The sequence below is a fragment of the Ammodytes marinus genome (assembly GCF_949987685.1).
Source record: "Ammodytes marinus genome assembly, chromosome: 6".
Taxonomy (NCBI): domain Eukaryota; kingdom Metazoa; phylum Chordata; class Actinopteri; order Uranoscopiformes; family Ammodytidae; genus Ammodytes; species Ammodytes marinus.
Window position 1 is genome coordinate 32691850 of NC_137235.1, and position 19174 is coordinate 32711023.

At 38.1% G+C, this 19174-nt stretch overlaps 1 protein-coding gene across 1 annotated transcript in view; it reads right to left on the reverse strand.

Annotated features, from left to right (window-relative positions):
- Positions 1-16121, reverse strand: part of rbm20 (RNA binding motif protein 20) — a gene marked incomplete at both ends in the record, with an annotated part of 71581 nt that extends 55460 nt beyond the window's left edge. The window contains one exon of the mRNA XM_080029139.1: positions 16003-16121. Within this exon, the coding sequence (XP_079885265.1) occupies positions 16003-16121 (119 nt within the window). The remainder of the gene's footprint in view (positions 1-16002) is intronic.
- Positions 16122-19174: the final 3053 nt, after the last annotated feature.

A 19174-nucleotide genomic window follows, 5' to 3' on the forward strand; every position in this document is an offset into this window, starting at 1 on the left:
AATTTGCATATTCAGTCCCCTGTGCCAATTTCTGTGCACCACCCATACATTTGTCATCATGTTTAGGGTACATGCCTTCAAGCTCCCCAATTGTGTAAAACTCCTGCAGAAAACTGCTGAGTAAAATAACTGGCTATGCACGGCCTGGCAGTCTGCAGGCTGAAGCTGTGGGTTGCTCTTGTGCTCTTCATACCATACCTATAATACTGTTTTTTTTATGTATATGGAAAATGTAAAACCGTCAATATTGTGCACTCGACTGAGACAGCAATGAAGCAACCAAAGACTATTTGAACATCTGCTAAAGAGGTGGCCATTTTTTTCCCCTTCAGCTCCAGGAGCCATGTACAGGTATGACGTTTGTTTTGAACAAAAATATTAGGATTCATCCTCTTCCCTCAATTTACTATCGCTTGGACCAATATGGACAAGCATCTGACTGACAACAACAAGCAGAGTCCACCTACTCATGTGAGCCTTGTCAGAAGAAAATAGCACAGCAGTGGCAGTTTTGACGATATCTTATAACAGTATCTGACTCATATCTAATGACTCATGGAAGCAAATGTGGGAATTAATATTGCTGAAATCAGACAAGTGCCCACGCCTGATCAACAAAATGGTCCCAAAAAAACCTTCAATTTGCTTCAATGTGTACCACGTCTCCCTAAAAGATCTGCCCTTTCAACTTTGAGGGTAAGGATACATGATTTGCATATTTGAAATATTAGCAGTTTTACAAATTAACATAAAATAAAAGAAGTGAGAAAAATAGGTTATTGGTGAAGAATGGGATATATGCTCTACAGACTAAATGAACAAAATAACATCCTGTACAAACTTTACTCCCAATTTGACTTCAAGTGCATAACTACATTCATTCAAGAAATATACAATGCTAAGAAAATATAGAGCTACATTCTAACCATGTGATAACTGTCATTGGCACCGTATGAAAAGATCCAGTGTACACAGATAAGACGGCCACAAGGGGCACTAGTCTGTTAATGTTTGTCATTCACCATCTAATAAAACTAATGACCTCCTGTTTCTGTTCATCCAACAATGCGTAAGAAAAAGTACAAAGTAAGAAATAATTGTTAAGATCTTGCCTTAAAGGCCCTGGCAACCCACAGACATAAATATATGACATTAATGTTGGGTTTCTCTATAAGCTGTTTAGAATTATCCAATTAAAAATTAATTTTCATAAATATTATAAAATGTAGTCTAAAAAACTGCTTTTTTGCTGTCTAGAACAGTGGTTTGCAAACTGTGGGGTGCGCCCCCCTGGGGGGGGGGGGCGCGGATGAATATGTGAAAAAACTTAATTTTTTTTTTTTAAGTTTGTGTTTTTGATATAAACATCATATTAAGCAAATGTAAGTTATCTTACAAAAAAGGAATACAATGTTTTGGTCTAGATAGTTAATAGCCTAATAATTAAATCAGATCATCTGGGAGATAATACGAGGTTAACTGATCACGTCACATTCACGTCCATGCACAGTGTGTATTGAGTTTATTTTAAAACATTTGGAAATGGGGCTGCCCTCAGTTTCCCATGCACTGTGTATAGTCTATAGCCTATTTCAGCCTTGTCTGTGGAAATAAAGATAGGCAAGGCAAGTTTATTTCTAAAGCACATTTCGGACACAAGGCCGTTCAGATCATTTATTGTAGCAAGCCTCTATACCCTGATTGTCCTCTGGTCTCAGGATGACCTATATTTGTGCGATCTGGCTGGCCCCTCCCACCTCTCTGCCGGGCTTTCTTTATATGGTCATGGGGCTCTCCCACCGTCTCTGCCGTGCTCTCGCGATACTAGAGAGACACTACGTGAGTCGTGACTGCGAGTGTTTACTAGGAGGCTCCGGGCCGGAGCTAAGCTAAGAGAACAGTTTGACATGACCTGACATGATGACATGATTAAAACCAGTGAAAACAGTAGCTTCAAAGTTTGATTTCTAAAAACGAGTCATTTTCAGACTGCTGTGGGGAGTATAAACAGCGTGTTATGAGCAAAACTTGGTGCTACAACAGAAGCTACATGGGCGCTAACGCTAAAAATAAGACTCAGACGATAAAATAAACTAAAAGTACCACACAAATCAGTGAAAAAAATATTTTCAAAATTGACTTCCACACTATTAAGTTACAATCCTTTGTCTTGATAAAAACGAGGCATTTCCAGACTAGTGTGGGTAAAAGAATTATGTTTTTATGAGCAAAATATCATTGCTTGTCTCGAAGCTAGCACGTGAGCTACCGACTAAAATACCACACAAATCGGTGAAAAAAATATTTTCAAAATTGACTTCCACACTATTTAGTTACAATCCTTTGTCTTGATAAAAACGAGGCATTTCCAGACTAGTGTGGGTAAAAGAATAATGTTTTTATGAGCAAAAGCTGAATGCTTGTCCCAGAGCTAAATAGCTATACACCAGTCAGGCAAAAATACCAATAAAAACATTTCTTTCAGTTTCACTGTTTGCAAAAACCCACAAGTAGCTTCCTATCCGTTGTGTTATTAAAAACGAGGCATAGACTGCTGTGGTTAAGATAAATTAGTGGAGTATGAGCAAAAGCATTCTGTGTTGGTGTATTTAACATTCAGGCTGTAGGCTATGGGCATCTTGTCGCTTAGCGGGGAAAGCAACATGGCTGTCGGTCGGAAAATTTTCCACAAGATCTCATGGGATCTCGGGCACGGGATCTCGGGGCCGTGGACCAATAAGAAATGGGGGGGGGGGGGGGGGGTGTGGGGTCATCATAGACTACTGCACGGTGGAAATTTCTGGTTACTAATGTGGGGGGGAAGCATCGGAAGCATGGACATATTTAGAAAATATGGGGATGTGGCTGTGCAGTTTATGACGTCATAAACCGCGAGAATTATGAACGGAGTATATTGGGGGGGAGGGGTGGGGGTTTCAGAGAGGGGGAGAGTGAGAAAAGGAGAGATTGTTTTTTTTTTTATATTTTGGCAGTCTCTAGGCACACCGTGGCCCCATGGATATGTTAAAACACATTTAAAAAGTGCATTTAGCATAATATGTGACCTTTAATTTAACAGTTTAACAGCTGTTCGCTAAACGAAAGGGGCTTACGTCGCCTTGTGCATCGCTCTGATTGGTTGTAGTGCTATCCAACTGTGTGCAGTGGCATTTGCACGAGTAGGAGCCGCCCCTTGAGTTGGAAATTACTATTGATCGTCGCCAGACCCTCTATCGTTCAAGATATCAGATTCATGCATTTCACTTCAAAAAGGTAAAAGGATCTCTGCTGGCTATTAATTTCACCCAGCAGGACATTGGAGGCACTAGCGAAAAAACACTGGGTGGGTGAATGACATTTAACAATAGTCAATAATTTGGGCAAGTCTTTCTGCCTATCTCTCTCACTCCATTGCACACTCAGTCACTACTATCGCTTAAAGGAAGCAGGATTAAACCACTGGATAAAGATGTTCAAATGTACTTTAAAAAAGCTAAACAAAAACATACTTCGATAAAGATGTTAAAATGTTTAAAGAAATGTGTTTAAAAATGCACAAAGATCTTAAAGAGGACCTATTATACTACTTTTCTGGTCTTCATTTCTTGTTTTACACTGCTATAGAGCAACCTGACACGAATCACATCACAAAAAACTATGTAGATTTTCGGGAAGCTCTTTCTCTTATTTTGGCGATCCAGCACGTCCTGTCAACACTTGAGTGTGTGTGCTTTGGCAATCTCCGCTCCCTCCGCCTGTGCATCGGCCATCTCCGCTACCCTCCCCCCCTCCTGCAAACCCCACTCCGTTGTGATTGGTTACCTTCCTTCCGGAACACTTTCAGTGGCGGGAAGCGCGAGCATGGACCTATAAGGGCGCGAGGCAGACGCGAGGCAGACGCGAACAGGGAAGTGACAGCATTACCATACATGGAAACATCCGCGTGGTGACGTCCCAGGGTTACATGCGACGTCACAGGGTTACAAAGGGTTAGACCGCTCTGAAGACGTGACTTCTCGACTGGCTAGAATAGTGTTTAGTGCTAGGCACAGACACCCCAGACGGTCAGCAGGGAATACGTCGAAATGCATGTAAGTCATTATTTGATAATTTAGTATGGTTAAGCATGACTATGAATCATCATAACAACGTTTATAGGTCATAAAAGTCAAAAAGCATCATAGGTCCTCTTTAAGAATGTTTCAAAAATATGTTTAAAATGTGTAAAATAATTATAAGATCTTTCAAAACACACAGGGATTTTGAAAAATGTTTTTTTTGGGGGGGGGCTCCGCTGAAATTTGTTCTCTGAGGGGGGGCTCACTCTCTCACACTTTGAAAACCGCTGGTCTAGAACATTTTGTAGGGCGGTGTAGGCGTGGCCAATAATGTTCTGTAATGGAACGTTCTCTCAGTCATGGCGCTGAGCAGGTTAAGCCCAGTTCAGATCAAAGATTCACCACGCAACGAGACGCAAACTTGAAAATGCTGCAAATGCTCACAATGAGCCTGACTGCCGGGCTACAACGGTAGCTGGTTTCCCTAGCAATGGTGAATGCTTTGGCACAGCTGAGAGCCGCAGCTCAGAATCACTTGCATCCTGCTAGAAAGTAACTTACAGTATAGGTTTGCAATTTGTTGTGGGCTATTTTTTCCCACCACAACTGCAACATACTTAATTGAATCAGGTGTCAGTGTCTCAATGAAAATATATAAAAAGATCTCTGTCTTATATTTATTGTTATCTCTTATTAGTTTATTTCCCCTTTAACTTGCAAAAAATCCCTTATCCATTTAAGCCAATCAAATGAGTTCAAACCAGCCGGCCAGTTGGATCCTAAACATGCAGGCTAAAGTTGTCTGGGCGGATCAACAGTGTGGAGACCCGCTGTTGAAGTGCGCTGCAGGCATAGCCGCGGCAACATATTCTCAGAAGGGAGTGTCGACAAAAAAAAAGAAGCTCAGCCTGCACTTGACTCGTAACTCGCTACTTGATAAAAAAAATGCACCACCAATGCAATATTGTTACATGCAGCGGTGACACATACCGTATTGGTCCGTGTTTCCCCCTAGAAATAGGTCGTAAAAAGTCGGGTCGTTTTATATTCGGGGTCTAATATCCGGCGTCCAGTAGGCCTAATGGACTAACCGTCCGTTACCAGAGCGATCATTCAACCTCAGGGCTTGTGTCCAACTTTTCGGGTGGAACACTGGCTGTGCTTTCGGAAGCGGTCGGGACAAGCGTGTGTGCGCTGGGAGAGAGAACGATACGACGAGAGGAAAAAGAGGCACGGGAAATGGCCAAAGAGCTCCACATCCCCACACTGAATTCAAAGCCTTGACTCATTATGTTGTGAGTCAACGTATCAGAGGCACGAATCGGCACAGCGATCGACTTGGCTTTTTTGCTGTGGCAGGCGTAGTGAGGAGAGCTTGCCAACTGCGCTGTCCTTTTACGCACCAGTGCCATCACTGCCTCCGTAATGTTCAGATTTAATCATTTGCATCAAAGCCCTTAAGAAATAAGTGATCATTTAGTCTTAAACCACATAGTTTTTCTGCATGGCGGCTCTTGAGGTCTCACTGTGAACATTACCGTCACACTTTAACCGGGAACGCAATGCTTCGCTCAGACGGGGCTTAGAGTGTGGCCGCAAAGAGACAGTCTGTATCTCTTGCGCGGCACCAGAGAGATGGTATAGAATTGTTTTTATAGTCTTTTAGAATCGCGTGACGTGTGAAAACAAAACTCCAAAACAAAATTCGAATTTGAAATTTTCTAATGGTCCCCCCAATGTATTTTAGAATGGAGATACGTGTGAAAACGGCTTGTCATGCAACATTCGAATCAGGATTTTTCAAGTGGTCGACCAACTGACATGACAGTACTTTAGCGGGGGGTTGGCAGCTATTCCTAAAACCTTTCATATACATATTAGAATTCATTTTACCCCCCAAATAACATAGTTACAAGGATTTAGTGGATTTGGGTTGCCAGGGCCTTTAACCTTTTGACCTTAATAGTCCTAAGAGTCCAAGAGGGATGATCATGCGATGTCAAATGCAAAACAAGATTAGGGACTACTGTACAGCCATTGGTTTCAGCTTCTACTGTATCTCCCAGAAAAGTTGGCAAATAGCAAATTATATACAAGATGCGAGGGTTCTTCACTCTTATGATCTGTAAGGAAAAGACTAATGATCAGGGCTGACTTCACTTAAATAAATAGCGTTATATACAGTATATATATATCACCCTGCGTTAACGCAGGGTGATTCATATCTGTAATTGATGCGTTATTTACAGTCACTCTAGCATTGTGGCTGTTCCAGGATCAGTAGCCGCGCGCGGCAAAACATAGCCGCACGCTAGCCTATGTTTTGAACTGCTAACGGCCACGTATGTGTCGCGGGCGGTAGTTGATGTCAGGAGAAACAGGAGGAGAAACATTGTCTGCTCTGTTCAGAGCCCGCGAGGACACAAACGTTTGCAGCTTTCAGAGGTGTGTGTGATTAATAAGTGACATCAACATAACGTCGGCTTTCTGGCACAAATGAACAGTCCCCTAGAACGTGGGCGCGCTTGCACACACAGCACACAAACACACACAGCCACACACACACAGACACGTAGGCCTACCCACGGACCGCAATCAAGTTGTATTCAGGAATGCAAAACCTATGGATTCACCAAATAAATGTCATCCTATAGCCTGTATCCTATATTTGATCAAAGACATAGCAAAGAGACAGCCAAATTAAAGTATGGTGTGGTAGTAGGGGAGAGTGGCCTAAGTTGTGCCACTTTTTACTCAAAGTGATTTTAAAGTGAGGCCTTGACAGTAAAGTCTCCAATTCAAATATGTACATATATTTCAGGATGTTGTGCATCCCTGGCAATAAAAACTTTGGATCTGGAATAAACTGTTTAAGAAATATAGCTTTCGGGAAAAAAAGTTGTCTTGTGGCACAACTTTCCCCCGGTGTGGTGTAAGTTGTGCCACAAGAGAGAATACCATGGGGTAAATTGTGCCATTGATATATATCTCATAAACTGTAATGCAAGACAAATCCATAAGACAATTACTTATTTAAGGTTTATTTAAAGTAAATAAAGTAAATATTTTACAAAGATTGAAGGTCAATTTTCTTAAACAAGGCCTAGCAGATCTAGGTGGTTTTGCCTGCAAAGCTCACAATGACAAAGTCACCATCATCATCTTTCTGGCCATCTGAACTCTCATCAGTGGTGTCGTTAAGTCGAATGGAGATGTCACTCTCTTCTGAGCTACTGTAGACAATCACTTTCTTTTTGCTGACCAGAGTATACAGCCATGCCACTGGAACAACTCTCAGAAATGTACTTTGCACTGTTGCTCCGTGCTTGTGGAACCAACTGACACCTGACAAATGTGATTCCCGCTCCATTTCTGCCTTTAAATCAAGGCTCAAAACCCATCTGTACACCCTGGCTTTTCCTCCCCATTAACTATCTTACCTCTGCACTACTATCTTTGTTTATATGTGGATGTATGGGCTTTATGTCTTTTATTTTTGTTATTGTTCTTTTACCTTCATTGTTTACCTCCTGAATGCACTATGTACAGCACTTTGGACAGTGCAAACTGTCATAAATGTGCTTTTATAAATACATTTTACTTACTTACTTACTTATAGGCCTGTTGGCAAAAATCACCCCAACCCCAGAATTTTGGATAATAAGCATGATGCAGCAGTTTAGGGCTGACATCGTGCTAACTGTATAGACTCAAAGTGTAGCATACTAAAGCACTAAAACATGTGTCAAATGTTTTCAAACTTGTCAATAATTGTTCAGACACAATAATCAAAAAACCTTGATCATGGCAATTTTACTTTGAAAGGCAAAACACAGTTTTTTTAGCTTAAATGTGCTTATATCTTATTCCTTGTGTCTCCCTTCTTTACAGGATGAGTCAAATGGATGGCTCTCCTTAAATATGTGGTCACATTTCCAATTTCTTCCACGGTTTTCTAGAAACAAGGGGTGGCACAACTTCCCCACCGGCACAACTTAGGCCACTCTCCCCTATATGTTTTAGTTGATTAGCCTAGAATTTGTTTTCATTATTTACACCAGGGGTTCTCAACCTTCTGCAAGCTGGGCCCCCCCAAAGCTGGGTCATTGCAGTTGGGCCCCCCCACCGACCCTGACACCCCCCCCCCCCCCCCCACACACACACACACACACACACACACACACACCACCCTACACAGATAGATAGATAGATAGATAGATAGATAGATAGATAGATAGATAGATAGATAGATAGATAGATAGATAGATAGATAGATAGATAGATAGATAGATAGATAGATAGATAATCTATTATTGTTATTATCACAAGGGCTAGGCCAGTGGCGCACCTTTGAGTTGAACATTGGGTTTAGGGTTGGGGTCCGTAAATTTCTTATATTTTAACGTTAAATTCTGGTGCACTTTAAAAGCTAATTATGAGATTGTATCAATGAGACACTGAGGAAATGTTTTTTTTTTTTTTTTAAATCTCCTTAGAAGAGAAGAAAATAGTAGCCTAAATAGAACATACACAGAATAAATTCTACAATAGCTATACCTGTTATGAAAAAGCTTCACAAAACAAAGTCTATGATCAATGGGAAACACTGCTGTCTGACAACCCAGTTCAGAGAATGTTTCAACTATTGAGTCTTGGATTTGGAAAGTGGCCAGATTTAGCTCAAAATGCTACCTGCGATTAACGTGCTGTGCAGCCTGAACGCGGAGTTGTGTGTGTCTCAATGGCGGAATGGAAATTTTGACTGGGGGTGGCCAAGGTGGGCCACAGAGCTAGAGTGGGGTGGCCATCGCACCCCTGAATGAATAGCATGTGATATGCTGTACAACCAATTCAAAGATGATTTATAATCCCAAATGCCCAAATCATGTTAGTATCCATTGTAATGTTTGTCAGAAAACTAAACCCCTGAAGGGGGGTCTGGGGGCATCCCCCCCAGAAGATTTTTTTGTGTTTTTAACATGTAATCTAAGCATTCTGGTGCATTCAGGCGAAGATAATAAAGGAAAAAGTCAATATTTATTTCAGTTCAGATGAATAGTAAAATTAGCAAGACAACATAACTTGCTAGCAGCCAGATGCCTAACAACTGGACAGAGGGACGGATGACAACTAGCTTTTGACCAAATATCTTGCTAAAAAAATAAACCTTTATTTATGAAATTCTGCCCTAAGAACATGTTACACTTGCTAACTACAAACTTACATTTTTTTATTCAGATTTCAAAAATCTGCTGGGACACGTGCCCATACACATGCATGGGTGGCACGCATGTCACAAGCACACTTATGCTGTTTTCAAGACCTTTGCTGACCAGAGACCAGTTCTAGTGGCGACAGTTCTACCATTAATTCAGTACTTGAAAATTGCAAACTGATCTCATATCAGTGGATTGGAGTGTTTGTGTGATGAACTTGGCAACTACCTATCAAAAAAAGTTAAGAAAAAAAATACATATCATCTCTGAACTAGGCTACATATCAGGAAAAAAATTTAAATTACAAAAAAAAAAAAAAAAAAAAAATTAAGATTTTTTTTTTTTTTTTCCCATCCCCCTCGCGCCCCCCCGGTAGAGTGTCCGCGCCCCCCCGGGGGGGCGCGCCCCACCGGTTGAGAACCACTGATTTACACCATCATTTGGATTTTCAATTAATAAAAAAACTACATTTAAATGAATACATCCACCTTCTGTCATTTATCTTTCTGTTCCTACAACAATATACAGAGAAAATGGGAATTGTTTGGGCCTATTTCGAATGGTAGAATTAATCGTGATTAATCCACAGCTACCCTGTGATTAATCTGATTAAAATGTTTAATTGTTTGTCAGCCCTAATATATATATAGTATATAAAATATTTATGCACATAAAAACATACAATTGAATTCTTAAATCTCATCAATTCATTAGTTTCATATGAGCAACCCTTTAAATTTAGATTGTGTTTAAACCGAGACCTTTAAACTCTGCCAGCTCATATATTTAAGAATTAAGGACTGAGGAGTGAAGAACTGATAGGCTGTGCTAAGAACAACTGCTGCTTAATGTTCCAGAGTCAAAATGCCAAGCTAACACTTTTTCAAATAGCTTTAACTACACATTTTCAGTCTAAATGTCAACACTAGACCAAAAGAAAATATACAGCCATTTTATTCAACACCTGAAAATGTCATGCCTGAACTGCCAAACGATTTTATACTCTTTAAAACCTTCTGAACATTGTAAGTTGAAGTTACAACGTTTGTGGCTGTTACTGATGGACTGATGACTAATGACTGTAATAATCAATAAAAATACATCACAGTTTCTAATTTTATTATAATTACTGAATATTTCACAAGACTTGTCACATGACAACTTCATATATATTGCCTCAAAACAAAACCTTAAACTGTGACGATTTTCAGGATAAAATGGTGTATCCCACTCAAGCCTGTCCAGGTTATATGCATATCTCCTTGGTAGATATGGACTGCTGGAAATATTTGATTGACAGCACTCTTTTCTCATTGCTATCCTGTAATGTTCATACAGAGTATAAAGACATTGTAGCTGCTTTAAGTGTATTCATTCCCAATGTTCCAAATAGCCCTGCTTAGTCTACCAACTCAACGACTGTAAACCTTTTTCCACAAGGACATAATACCGTAGGATGAAAACCACTGAAAAAAAACTAGACTACTGCACTGATGGATATTTGATAAGTTAACTGATGCAATATGATAGTCTCTGGTATAAGAGATTATAGGAAAAATGTATGAATACATTTTTTTTTTATCAAACTGTTCTTTAGGAATAATAGAGCAAAGTCACTGAAAACAATCAAACAATCCAAGATGAATATTTATAGGCACCTTTAAAGCTGAACTTCTCTTGTACTTTCTCTCACAATTAGAGGGGTGTCTACAAATCCTGGGCAAAGTGGCATATTTTTATGGAATCATGGTGTGGGACCATGTATGTTGTACTTGTGAAATGTTGGAGCCTAAGAAAAGCACTGTAACTTGTAATCATGAATTACAAAATGGTGCTCCAAGTAGAAAATATTGTTTCATAAGCCATAACATTATAAAAAAATACCTTTAAATTTAGGGAGGAATGAATCAAAATGGGTAGCAAACATTAAAATCAGCTAGATGGAGTTCTCCCTCAAATGACATTTATTCAAAACAAATTCATGTGTCATCCATAACTGCATTTAAAATCAAAAGTATCAAGAAATGAATGTAATGAAAACAAGAAATGCAACCCTTCGAAATGAATGGCTAAAACCATGTTAGAGAGCGAAGAATTTGCCCAGATAAATTTATGTACCAGACATTTAATAAAGGGCAGAATTAAGGCATGTTTATCATCTAAGTTGAAGGGAATGGTGCATCCTTCTTCTCACAGCACCATGTTGTGATTAAGGCTGACATGGATGTATTTTATATCACAACCTTTTGCTGATTTATTGACGAACGTAGACGGCGACGTGACCAATGACAATGGTAACTAAGATGCCTCAGAGGCCTTGTCCTGTGCAATGCAAATGTCAGCCATTTAACATCAAGATTAGCGACAGTTGCTGCCACATGTCAACACAGCAATGAACACATGCTTAAGGTGGTGGTGGGGGAAGGAGATGGTAGTAAGACTACAGGAGGTGACACAATATACAATTCCTGTAGGCAAAGGAGATAAATGTTCTCACCTACAAGTAAGGCCTGGACAAAACTTATTTACTGCCTCCATAGTTAGCTATACTGAGAAGACATAATATCCACTCCCTACCTGTTTAAACACTGTCCTTCCTTTATGACTATAGCCTGTATGACTATGAACCATTGTTAAATTGTAGGATTAAAAGAAACAACACCGTTGACAATGGATAAAAAAATATATAAAATTCCCCGCATTTATTAAGTTCAGCAGTGTTGAAACAAATGCTTCGAATTTCAACAGGAGCTGCCCAATGTCACAGAGATTTAAAGCCAGCTCGCTAATCAATCGTCACATCTAAGTCCAGACAAGCATTTGGGCAGAGCCACGAGGTGCGGGAAAGCCTGCCAGATTAGCTCTTATTAATGACCTTCGGTAGGAGAAACTTCTACTTCACCAGTCACGTTCAGTTACCTTTGGAGATTTGCTCTAATAATGTTGTGATTTAACCACATTTACAGTCTATTAAACAGATGTATGGGCATATGTTTAAGTCACAGATAAAAAACAAAAACAAAAAAACTACATACAATCAAATTTGTTGCTGAAAATTGGTCATGATAACAAACCTAAAGGTCTGTCTTGTCATACGTTGGAATAGAATAACATGGTTAATGCATGTTTTGATTAAATCAACTGACAATTTCACTTAAGTATCTGTTTTTAGCCAGCCATGATTAAATACAGTATACTAAATTAGGTAAATGAATAAATAAATATGGGGATGGTAATTTCTAATCTTTTGTAATATGGACATTACTTAATCATTATTCATCTGTTCTAATTTGGTTGTAATGTGCAAAACACAGTGTTGTGAAACAACAAGAAACTTTTACAACTTGCCACACAAAAAAAAGCCAACATAACATCTAAAAGATTTCTTTTACATAGCTTTACAGAAAAAAGCACACTTTATGATATTCAGAAAAGCAAAACCGCATTTGGTGCCTTAAGTTTAGGCTTTGCTTATAAAACAGTTCAAAAACCACTCACACCTGTAAAAACACCAAGCGTGACCCATAAAAAAGCAGCATAAATTACAGAAAAGTCCAATTTAATGTGATTTACCTTTCCTGAGGCATTTTCACACACCAGTGTACTGTGTTAGAGCTGCAGCGAGAGTGGTAGTGTAAGAAGGTAAAACTAGCGTAGACAGCTTTCCCTTATGTGACATGCTGCCAGAGTGATATAGAGCCAGCAGGTGGGAAGGAGCAGTAAGATGAGGAAAGTGAAATAGGAAAAAGAGGGAAGGGATGAATGCTTATTTGAAAATGAGACAAAACATTAAGTAACCATGTTTGACTAATCTCTCTGATCACAAATACTTTTTGTAGAATCCATCACAAAGTTCTCATCCACAAACTAAAACAAAACAAGACTAGTATACCTGGAACTCTAGCAACCTTCTACCTTCTTTAGTCCCATCATTATTCGTTATGCCTTTAGTCTCTGACTAGTTTTCCCATTGCTTGCCTGGTCCACAAAAAGTAGCTATAAATCAAGGCCAATAGATTGAGCTATAACACATACAATTTTCACAGCTTATTTTTGCGAGTTTCCAAAATGGTTCGTGTTATTAACGTTCACAGAAAGTCAGCATAGCATACTTTATTAAACATATTAATTCTAGTTAACCTTTTATAACTGATTATATAAATAGCTGTGCCTAAAGGTGACTGACTACCTTGTATTTTTCCCTAATTTAATATTCTCTGCATTATAACCTGCATGGGTAAAAATATATTTTAAACAGTATTGAAATGTTGATTTATTAATTATTTTACTGTATTTGATAATGTTGTATTGGTCCTGGTGCAACAAATTTATTTTATTTAAGCAACAGGTTTATACTTCTCCTATTCCGCTTTGTACAATTCTACTTAACTGCAAATCAGTTCCTTTCTGGAATTAAATACGTACAGAAGTGAATGCACCTGAAACCCTGGTTACACATTTGTGATTGCCTGTTCATAAAATGTCCAATAAAGCACAGGTTTTAATATCACTCAAGTGCAGAACACAAGAACTTTAGACTTAAAACTTTATCCTTTAACATTATAACTGAAAGGACTGACAGGTGTTGGGACGGCAACTATGATTTCATCATCTGAGCCTCAAACAGAACAAACAACAAGGTCATTGTTATTCAATTATAAGGTATGAAATACAAAATAGACTGATTTAGTGTTAAAAAAGATAAAGATATACAAAACTGGTCCCTAAAAGCTGTCCCATCCACTACAATAATTTACCCAACCCCATCCCATATTTTAACCCTCAGGTCCCAATAGACCATATGAAAAGCTGCTATCGGACATGTTTATGTGCAATGTACTTACTTTAATTGGGCATATTGCATATCTGTTATATCTTAATTATATCTTCATTAGACTTTATATTATCCTACTGTTTCTTTGTATTTCTATTATTGTTAAAACTGTCTGCTGATTTTGTTTGTAGGTTTTTTGGTAATGGCCTTTATCATGTGTATATATATATATATATATATATATATATATATATATGTATATATATATATATATGTATATATATATATATATATATATATATATATATATATATATATATATATATATATATATATATATATATGTATATATACATATATATATATATATATATATATATATATATATATATATATATATATATATATATATATATATATATATATGTATATGTATATATATATGGCCTCAAGCAGTTGTATATCAATAGACATTTATACACAAACATGTCTCAAACCAAATCTGATTAGCTAACACAAAAACCCCACAGGATATCAGGTGGGGCAGCACATCCTTGATTGTTGACGATATCAGACTTAAAATCCATGTAACCCAGGCACTTTTACTAAGAAGCTTAGCATGTTATCAAATTAAATGTCGTCACAAACACATTCCCACAAAATACACACTTACAATTTTTTTCTCTTATTATTATTACTTGTTGTGCTTTTGGGGTCCAGGATACATCTTTGACTAATGAAGGAAGATTCCAGTACAATCTAAGAGTATCCAAAGTAAGCAGCTACGGACTACACTATCTTAAATAGTGACAAACTGATATTCAATCTTCAAGAAAAACAGTGTGTTAGTCCTCATAATTGTTTGCTACTGTGGAAAACAAGACTAATTAATTAATAAGTCCTCACTTAACACATAACACTTAATTGAGGTTAAACTGTGAGATGAGTGTTTTATAACCTCGAAATGCTGGGATATCGCTAAATAGCGAAGGCTGAAGGCCTGACTGGAATGACTCCACCAGATGCATTTTTGTTTTAGAGATAGCACATTGTAATTTCCCAATTCTGAATAAATAAAAATGGACAAAGGTATCCTGTGTTTATGTTTGTAATTTGAATATGTTGATTTGTTTGTACACTACATGTGAAAAACAACCTATTAAGTATACTCATTTAAATTTAACTGAGATAGATGTTATTTGATGACCGCATTCACTTAAAAGGTTGCCTGTGTTTAATTCATATACAAATTAAATAATGTTAATGATTGTATTTTTAGAAAAATACTATTTATCGCCTAGTTGGTAAAGACACAAATTTTAAGATAGATATAAAGTAGTTCAGTTAATTTTATTTTAACACACAACCATTTAAAACTTTTAAAATCTTACACGAAAGTAATTGAAATTCTATTTTGTTCTACATGATGTACACACTTTGTAACCTGTGCCAAACTTTTCTGTTTTAAAAACAACACCAAGGATTTAATTCAATGCTAGATTAAACTCGGAAAATTATTTGTTTTTAATAAGAATTTATAGCCATCTAACATTTTCTGTTTCCAATAAACCTAGTGCCAATGTGTAGGTGCTTAAAACAAGAAACAAATTGAATAACTAATAAAAGTCATAATAATTAATGTATATTAAGTAACTATACAAATAATTTATTTTGAGAAAGACTGCAGATAATAGTTTTAAAGACATCACATTAAGACCAGACACTGCGGAAGATTTCATGCAGGTGGACATTCTAGGCTAGCACAGATATAATTCATCTTCCGCAAATATTTCCCACCAGCACAGCTTCTTTTGGAAATGACAGTGTCTACATGAATGCCATAACCCAAATCCCAGTAGAACAAATTCATTATTCATACACCCAAGAGAGCATGAGGCATGTGCCTATACTGTATATACATTCTGATTTATTGATGTACATAATTTCCTCTTACCTCTGCAAGAGTTCACTCATATCGTGGGGGTATCCAACACTTTGTCCTTTTCCCAGCATTTTTGAAAGGCCTTTCTGGACACTGGTTTTGTTACTTGTCCGATCCCAAGATTGGTTCATGGCAAAGCAAACTCCCTAGCACCACCTACAGCCTTCTCAGCCGTAACCTTCTCGAACAACCCCCTCGAAAATAAGAACCACAGTTCACAGACAGTAAATCCTGATGAGCCAACTTACTCTAGCCTGCTCTGTTTATCACTCCCCTTACTGCATGGACAGATGAGACAACGGCCGGCCAAGGGGAAAAGACCCGCTGCTGAGCACTTCAGCAGTGTCTATTCCACTCGGCTACTAATCAGCAGCAGCAAAGGCAGCAAGCCTCCTTTAGCCTTTTTTTTAAAAAGCTCTTTCCCTATAAACTACGCTGTATACCCTTACAAGACTTTCCTTCACTTCCCCTCTTCCCACCAGACACAAACAATGGTGCTCAGAGCAGAGCCCTTTCAAAGGGAAAGCAGGAGGTTGACTGAGTAAAGTTTAGGAGGTGGGCACAGGGGACAGCAGAACGAGGGTAAGTTGAAAGGGAGCAACTGGAAGTCCCTGTCTGCAACTGCTCCACACGGCACAACAACAGGGACAAGAAAGTCCCTCCTGCCACTGCTGATTATCACCTCTACCGTCCCACAAACACACAACCACAGACACATGCATGCTCACATAGTCTGGCCAATGAAAGGATGCACTGGGCTTCTGGGAATGCCATCAGTCACTCAGTAGGTGTCGCGATCAATTTAGCTGCTGAATCATTGGAGGGCTCTAGTGTCCAACCCTGGGACACAGTGTCAGATTATTCACATTTGTAATGGTCTGGCAGTCTGAGGTTTCACATCTGTGTGCCAAAAGGTAGGGCGTGTTTGGTGATAAATCACCATTAGGGGAAGGATAGTACTGAGTGAGAGCACATCAGCAATCTTTGAAGAGTACACCAGACCTCAAAAGGAAGAGACAAGGTCTAGCATTAAGTTTTGCCCGGTTGGATTTTTAAATATTTATTAATTCCTTTATTTTTAGTTGGATATGATGTTGTCCAGTCTGAGAGATCAAGTTAAAATGTACTCTTCAGGTTATTAGAAAAATTAAAACATGTCTAATTCCAGAAACCTGTCTCTGCATAAGAACATAACAACTTACTAGACTAGATATTTGCTAGATTTACAAAAAAAGGATTTAAAAGTTACATAAACGATAGTGATCTTAAAAAAGTAATGTAAGTGTCTTTTAGATGTTCAAAGTTACTGTCTTCTTTAGAGGGATATTGTTGACTTGCTCAAATCTCAGCTGAATGCAGACAAAAGCATGCTGCCTCATTCCCAGCAGTGAACAAGGAACTATTTAAATCATGGTAAAAGTTCAATCAAGATCAATAAAATGAAGTCATTCCAACTTCTGCTTCAACTTATCTGCTTCACCTATGAAGTTCAAAAATAGAAAGAAAAAACGGGCAGATTCTTGCTTAAATCATCAGGAAACTCTTGCAACAAATTGTGTGTGCTAGCACGTGCATATATGCATGTGACAACTCTAAATAACAATCCCCCAACTTATTTTTGGCCTTGGGAGAAAGCAGATACCACTGTAGCATGAAGTGGTTTCTATAATGGTGCATGCCTGAATGACTCAGTGCTGCGCTTGGCAATACAGAGGTGAATTAAAACTAAACTGTTTGTCCAATGAATCTCATACAATCTTTCAAAACCAACAAACTCCACATACATAGAGTAACCCTCACAAATGTTCTAAAAGGGTGTTAAACAGTTCCCTTTTTAATTCAATATTTGCTTAATCAAACAGATTGTTTCTCAAAGGTTTTCCAGAGAGCAGTGTGCCAATAGCCAAATATAATCAGAGTTATACTGTACAAGAAAGGGCAATGGAAAATTGGAATTTCCTTCGTTTAAATGACATGCCTCCACATTATATAGGATGTTGTGGCAGAACTTAACAAAGGAAGGGAATAGTGATTGTTTTTTCTACTCAACTTGTACAGTACTGAACATATACATCAATTAACTGTATTTGTTTGTAAAAGTGTTAGAATTTTTACAGTATTTTACTTATCTGTGCATATTGTTTTTTTACAGTTAAAATGACTAACTTTAAATGCTAAGGAAATTCATATTTTAAAAATTAATAATAGTTATACGATTGTATATCATGATATGGCTACAAAATATTTGTGCCACAAAATGTCCCACTTCTCTGAAATACTAAAAAAAGAAGAATGTACAGCCTGTAGGTTTTGACATGAAGAATGTTTGTGATTTGTGTTTGTGAGCTTAAAAAAAGTGTGTCCAAAGTGATATGAGGCCATTTGAAAGCAGTACAGTATATCTTACAGTGCATGCACTAATTATTAGGAAATTAAGTGTCTCTAGTTTTACAGAGATCAAGGGAACAGGTAGGGAGATGGTTTATCCTTTGTGCTAACCTTGAAGGATAAAAACAAATATGGCACCACATCTTCCCTGTATCTGTCAGTATCACCATTATTTTTAATAAAATAATAACTCAGTGCAACAAAGACAACCATAACAATCCATACCATTTGCCAAATGCCAAAGTAAGACCGCTAAGTAAGAAGTTACTCCCTTTCCAGGCAATCAGTTTTCCAGAAAATTGTCCCAGTGCAGCTGAGTATGCTACACCGGCAGTGGGCATTCCCATAAAGAGTGGAATGTTTATTTTGCAGAGAATTTAAGCTGACATGTGTGAATCCATTAAGGAGGCTTAGTCTGTTAATTAAAGCAAGTCTAATATTCTACCTTTAGCCTCATTAGTTTGAGACCTCTGTGTTGAGAACTGCACAGGCTACAGTATGTGAAAAGCCAAAGCTTAAATATTCATTCACACACACACACACACACACACACACACACACACACACACACACACACACACACACACACACACACACACACACACACATTCATGTGAGTTGAAGGCCAAATCTGGTTATGGCCATCGCATGAGAAAAAGGTATCTATTTCAGCAGGCTTCTATTGTGTGCACACTTGGAAAGCTAGCTGCACCAATTATATATGACATACTCTAACAAGCAACAGTAATTCTCTTTTTTGGGTGGAAGCCGTTTAAAATAATTTTATATTTTTTAT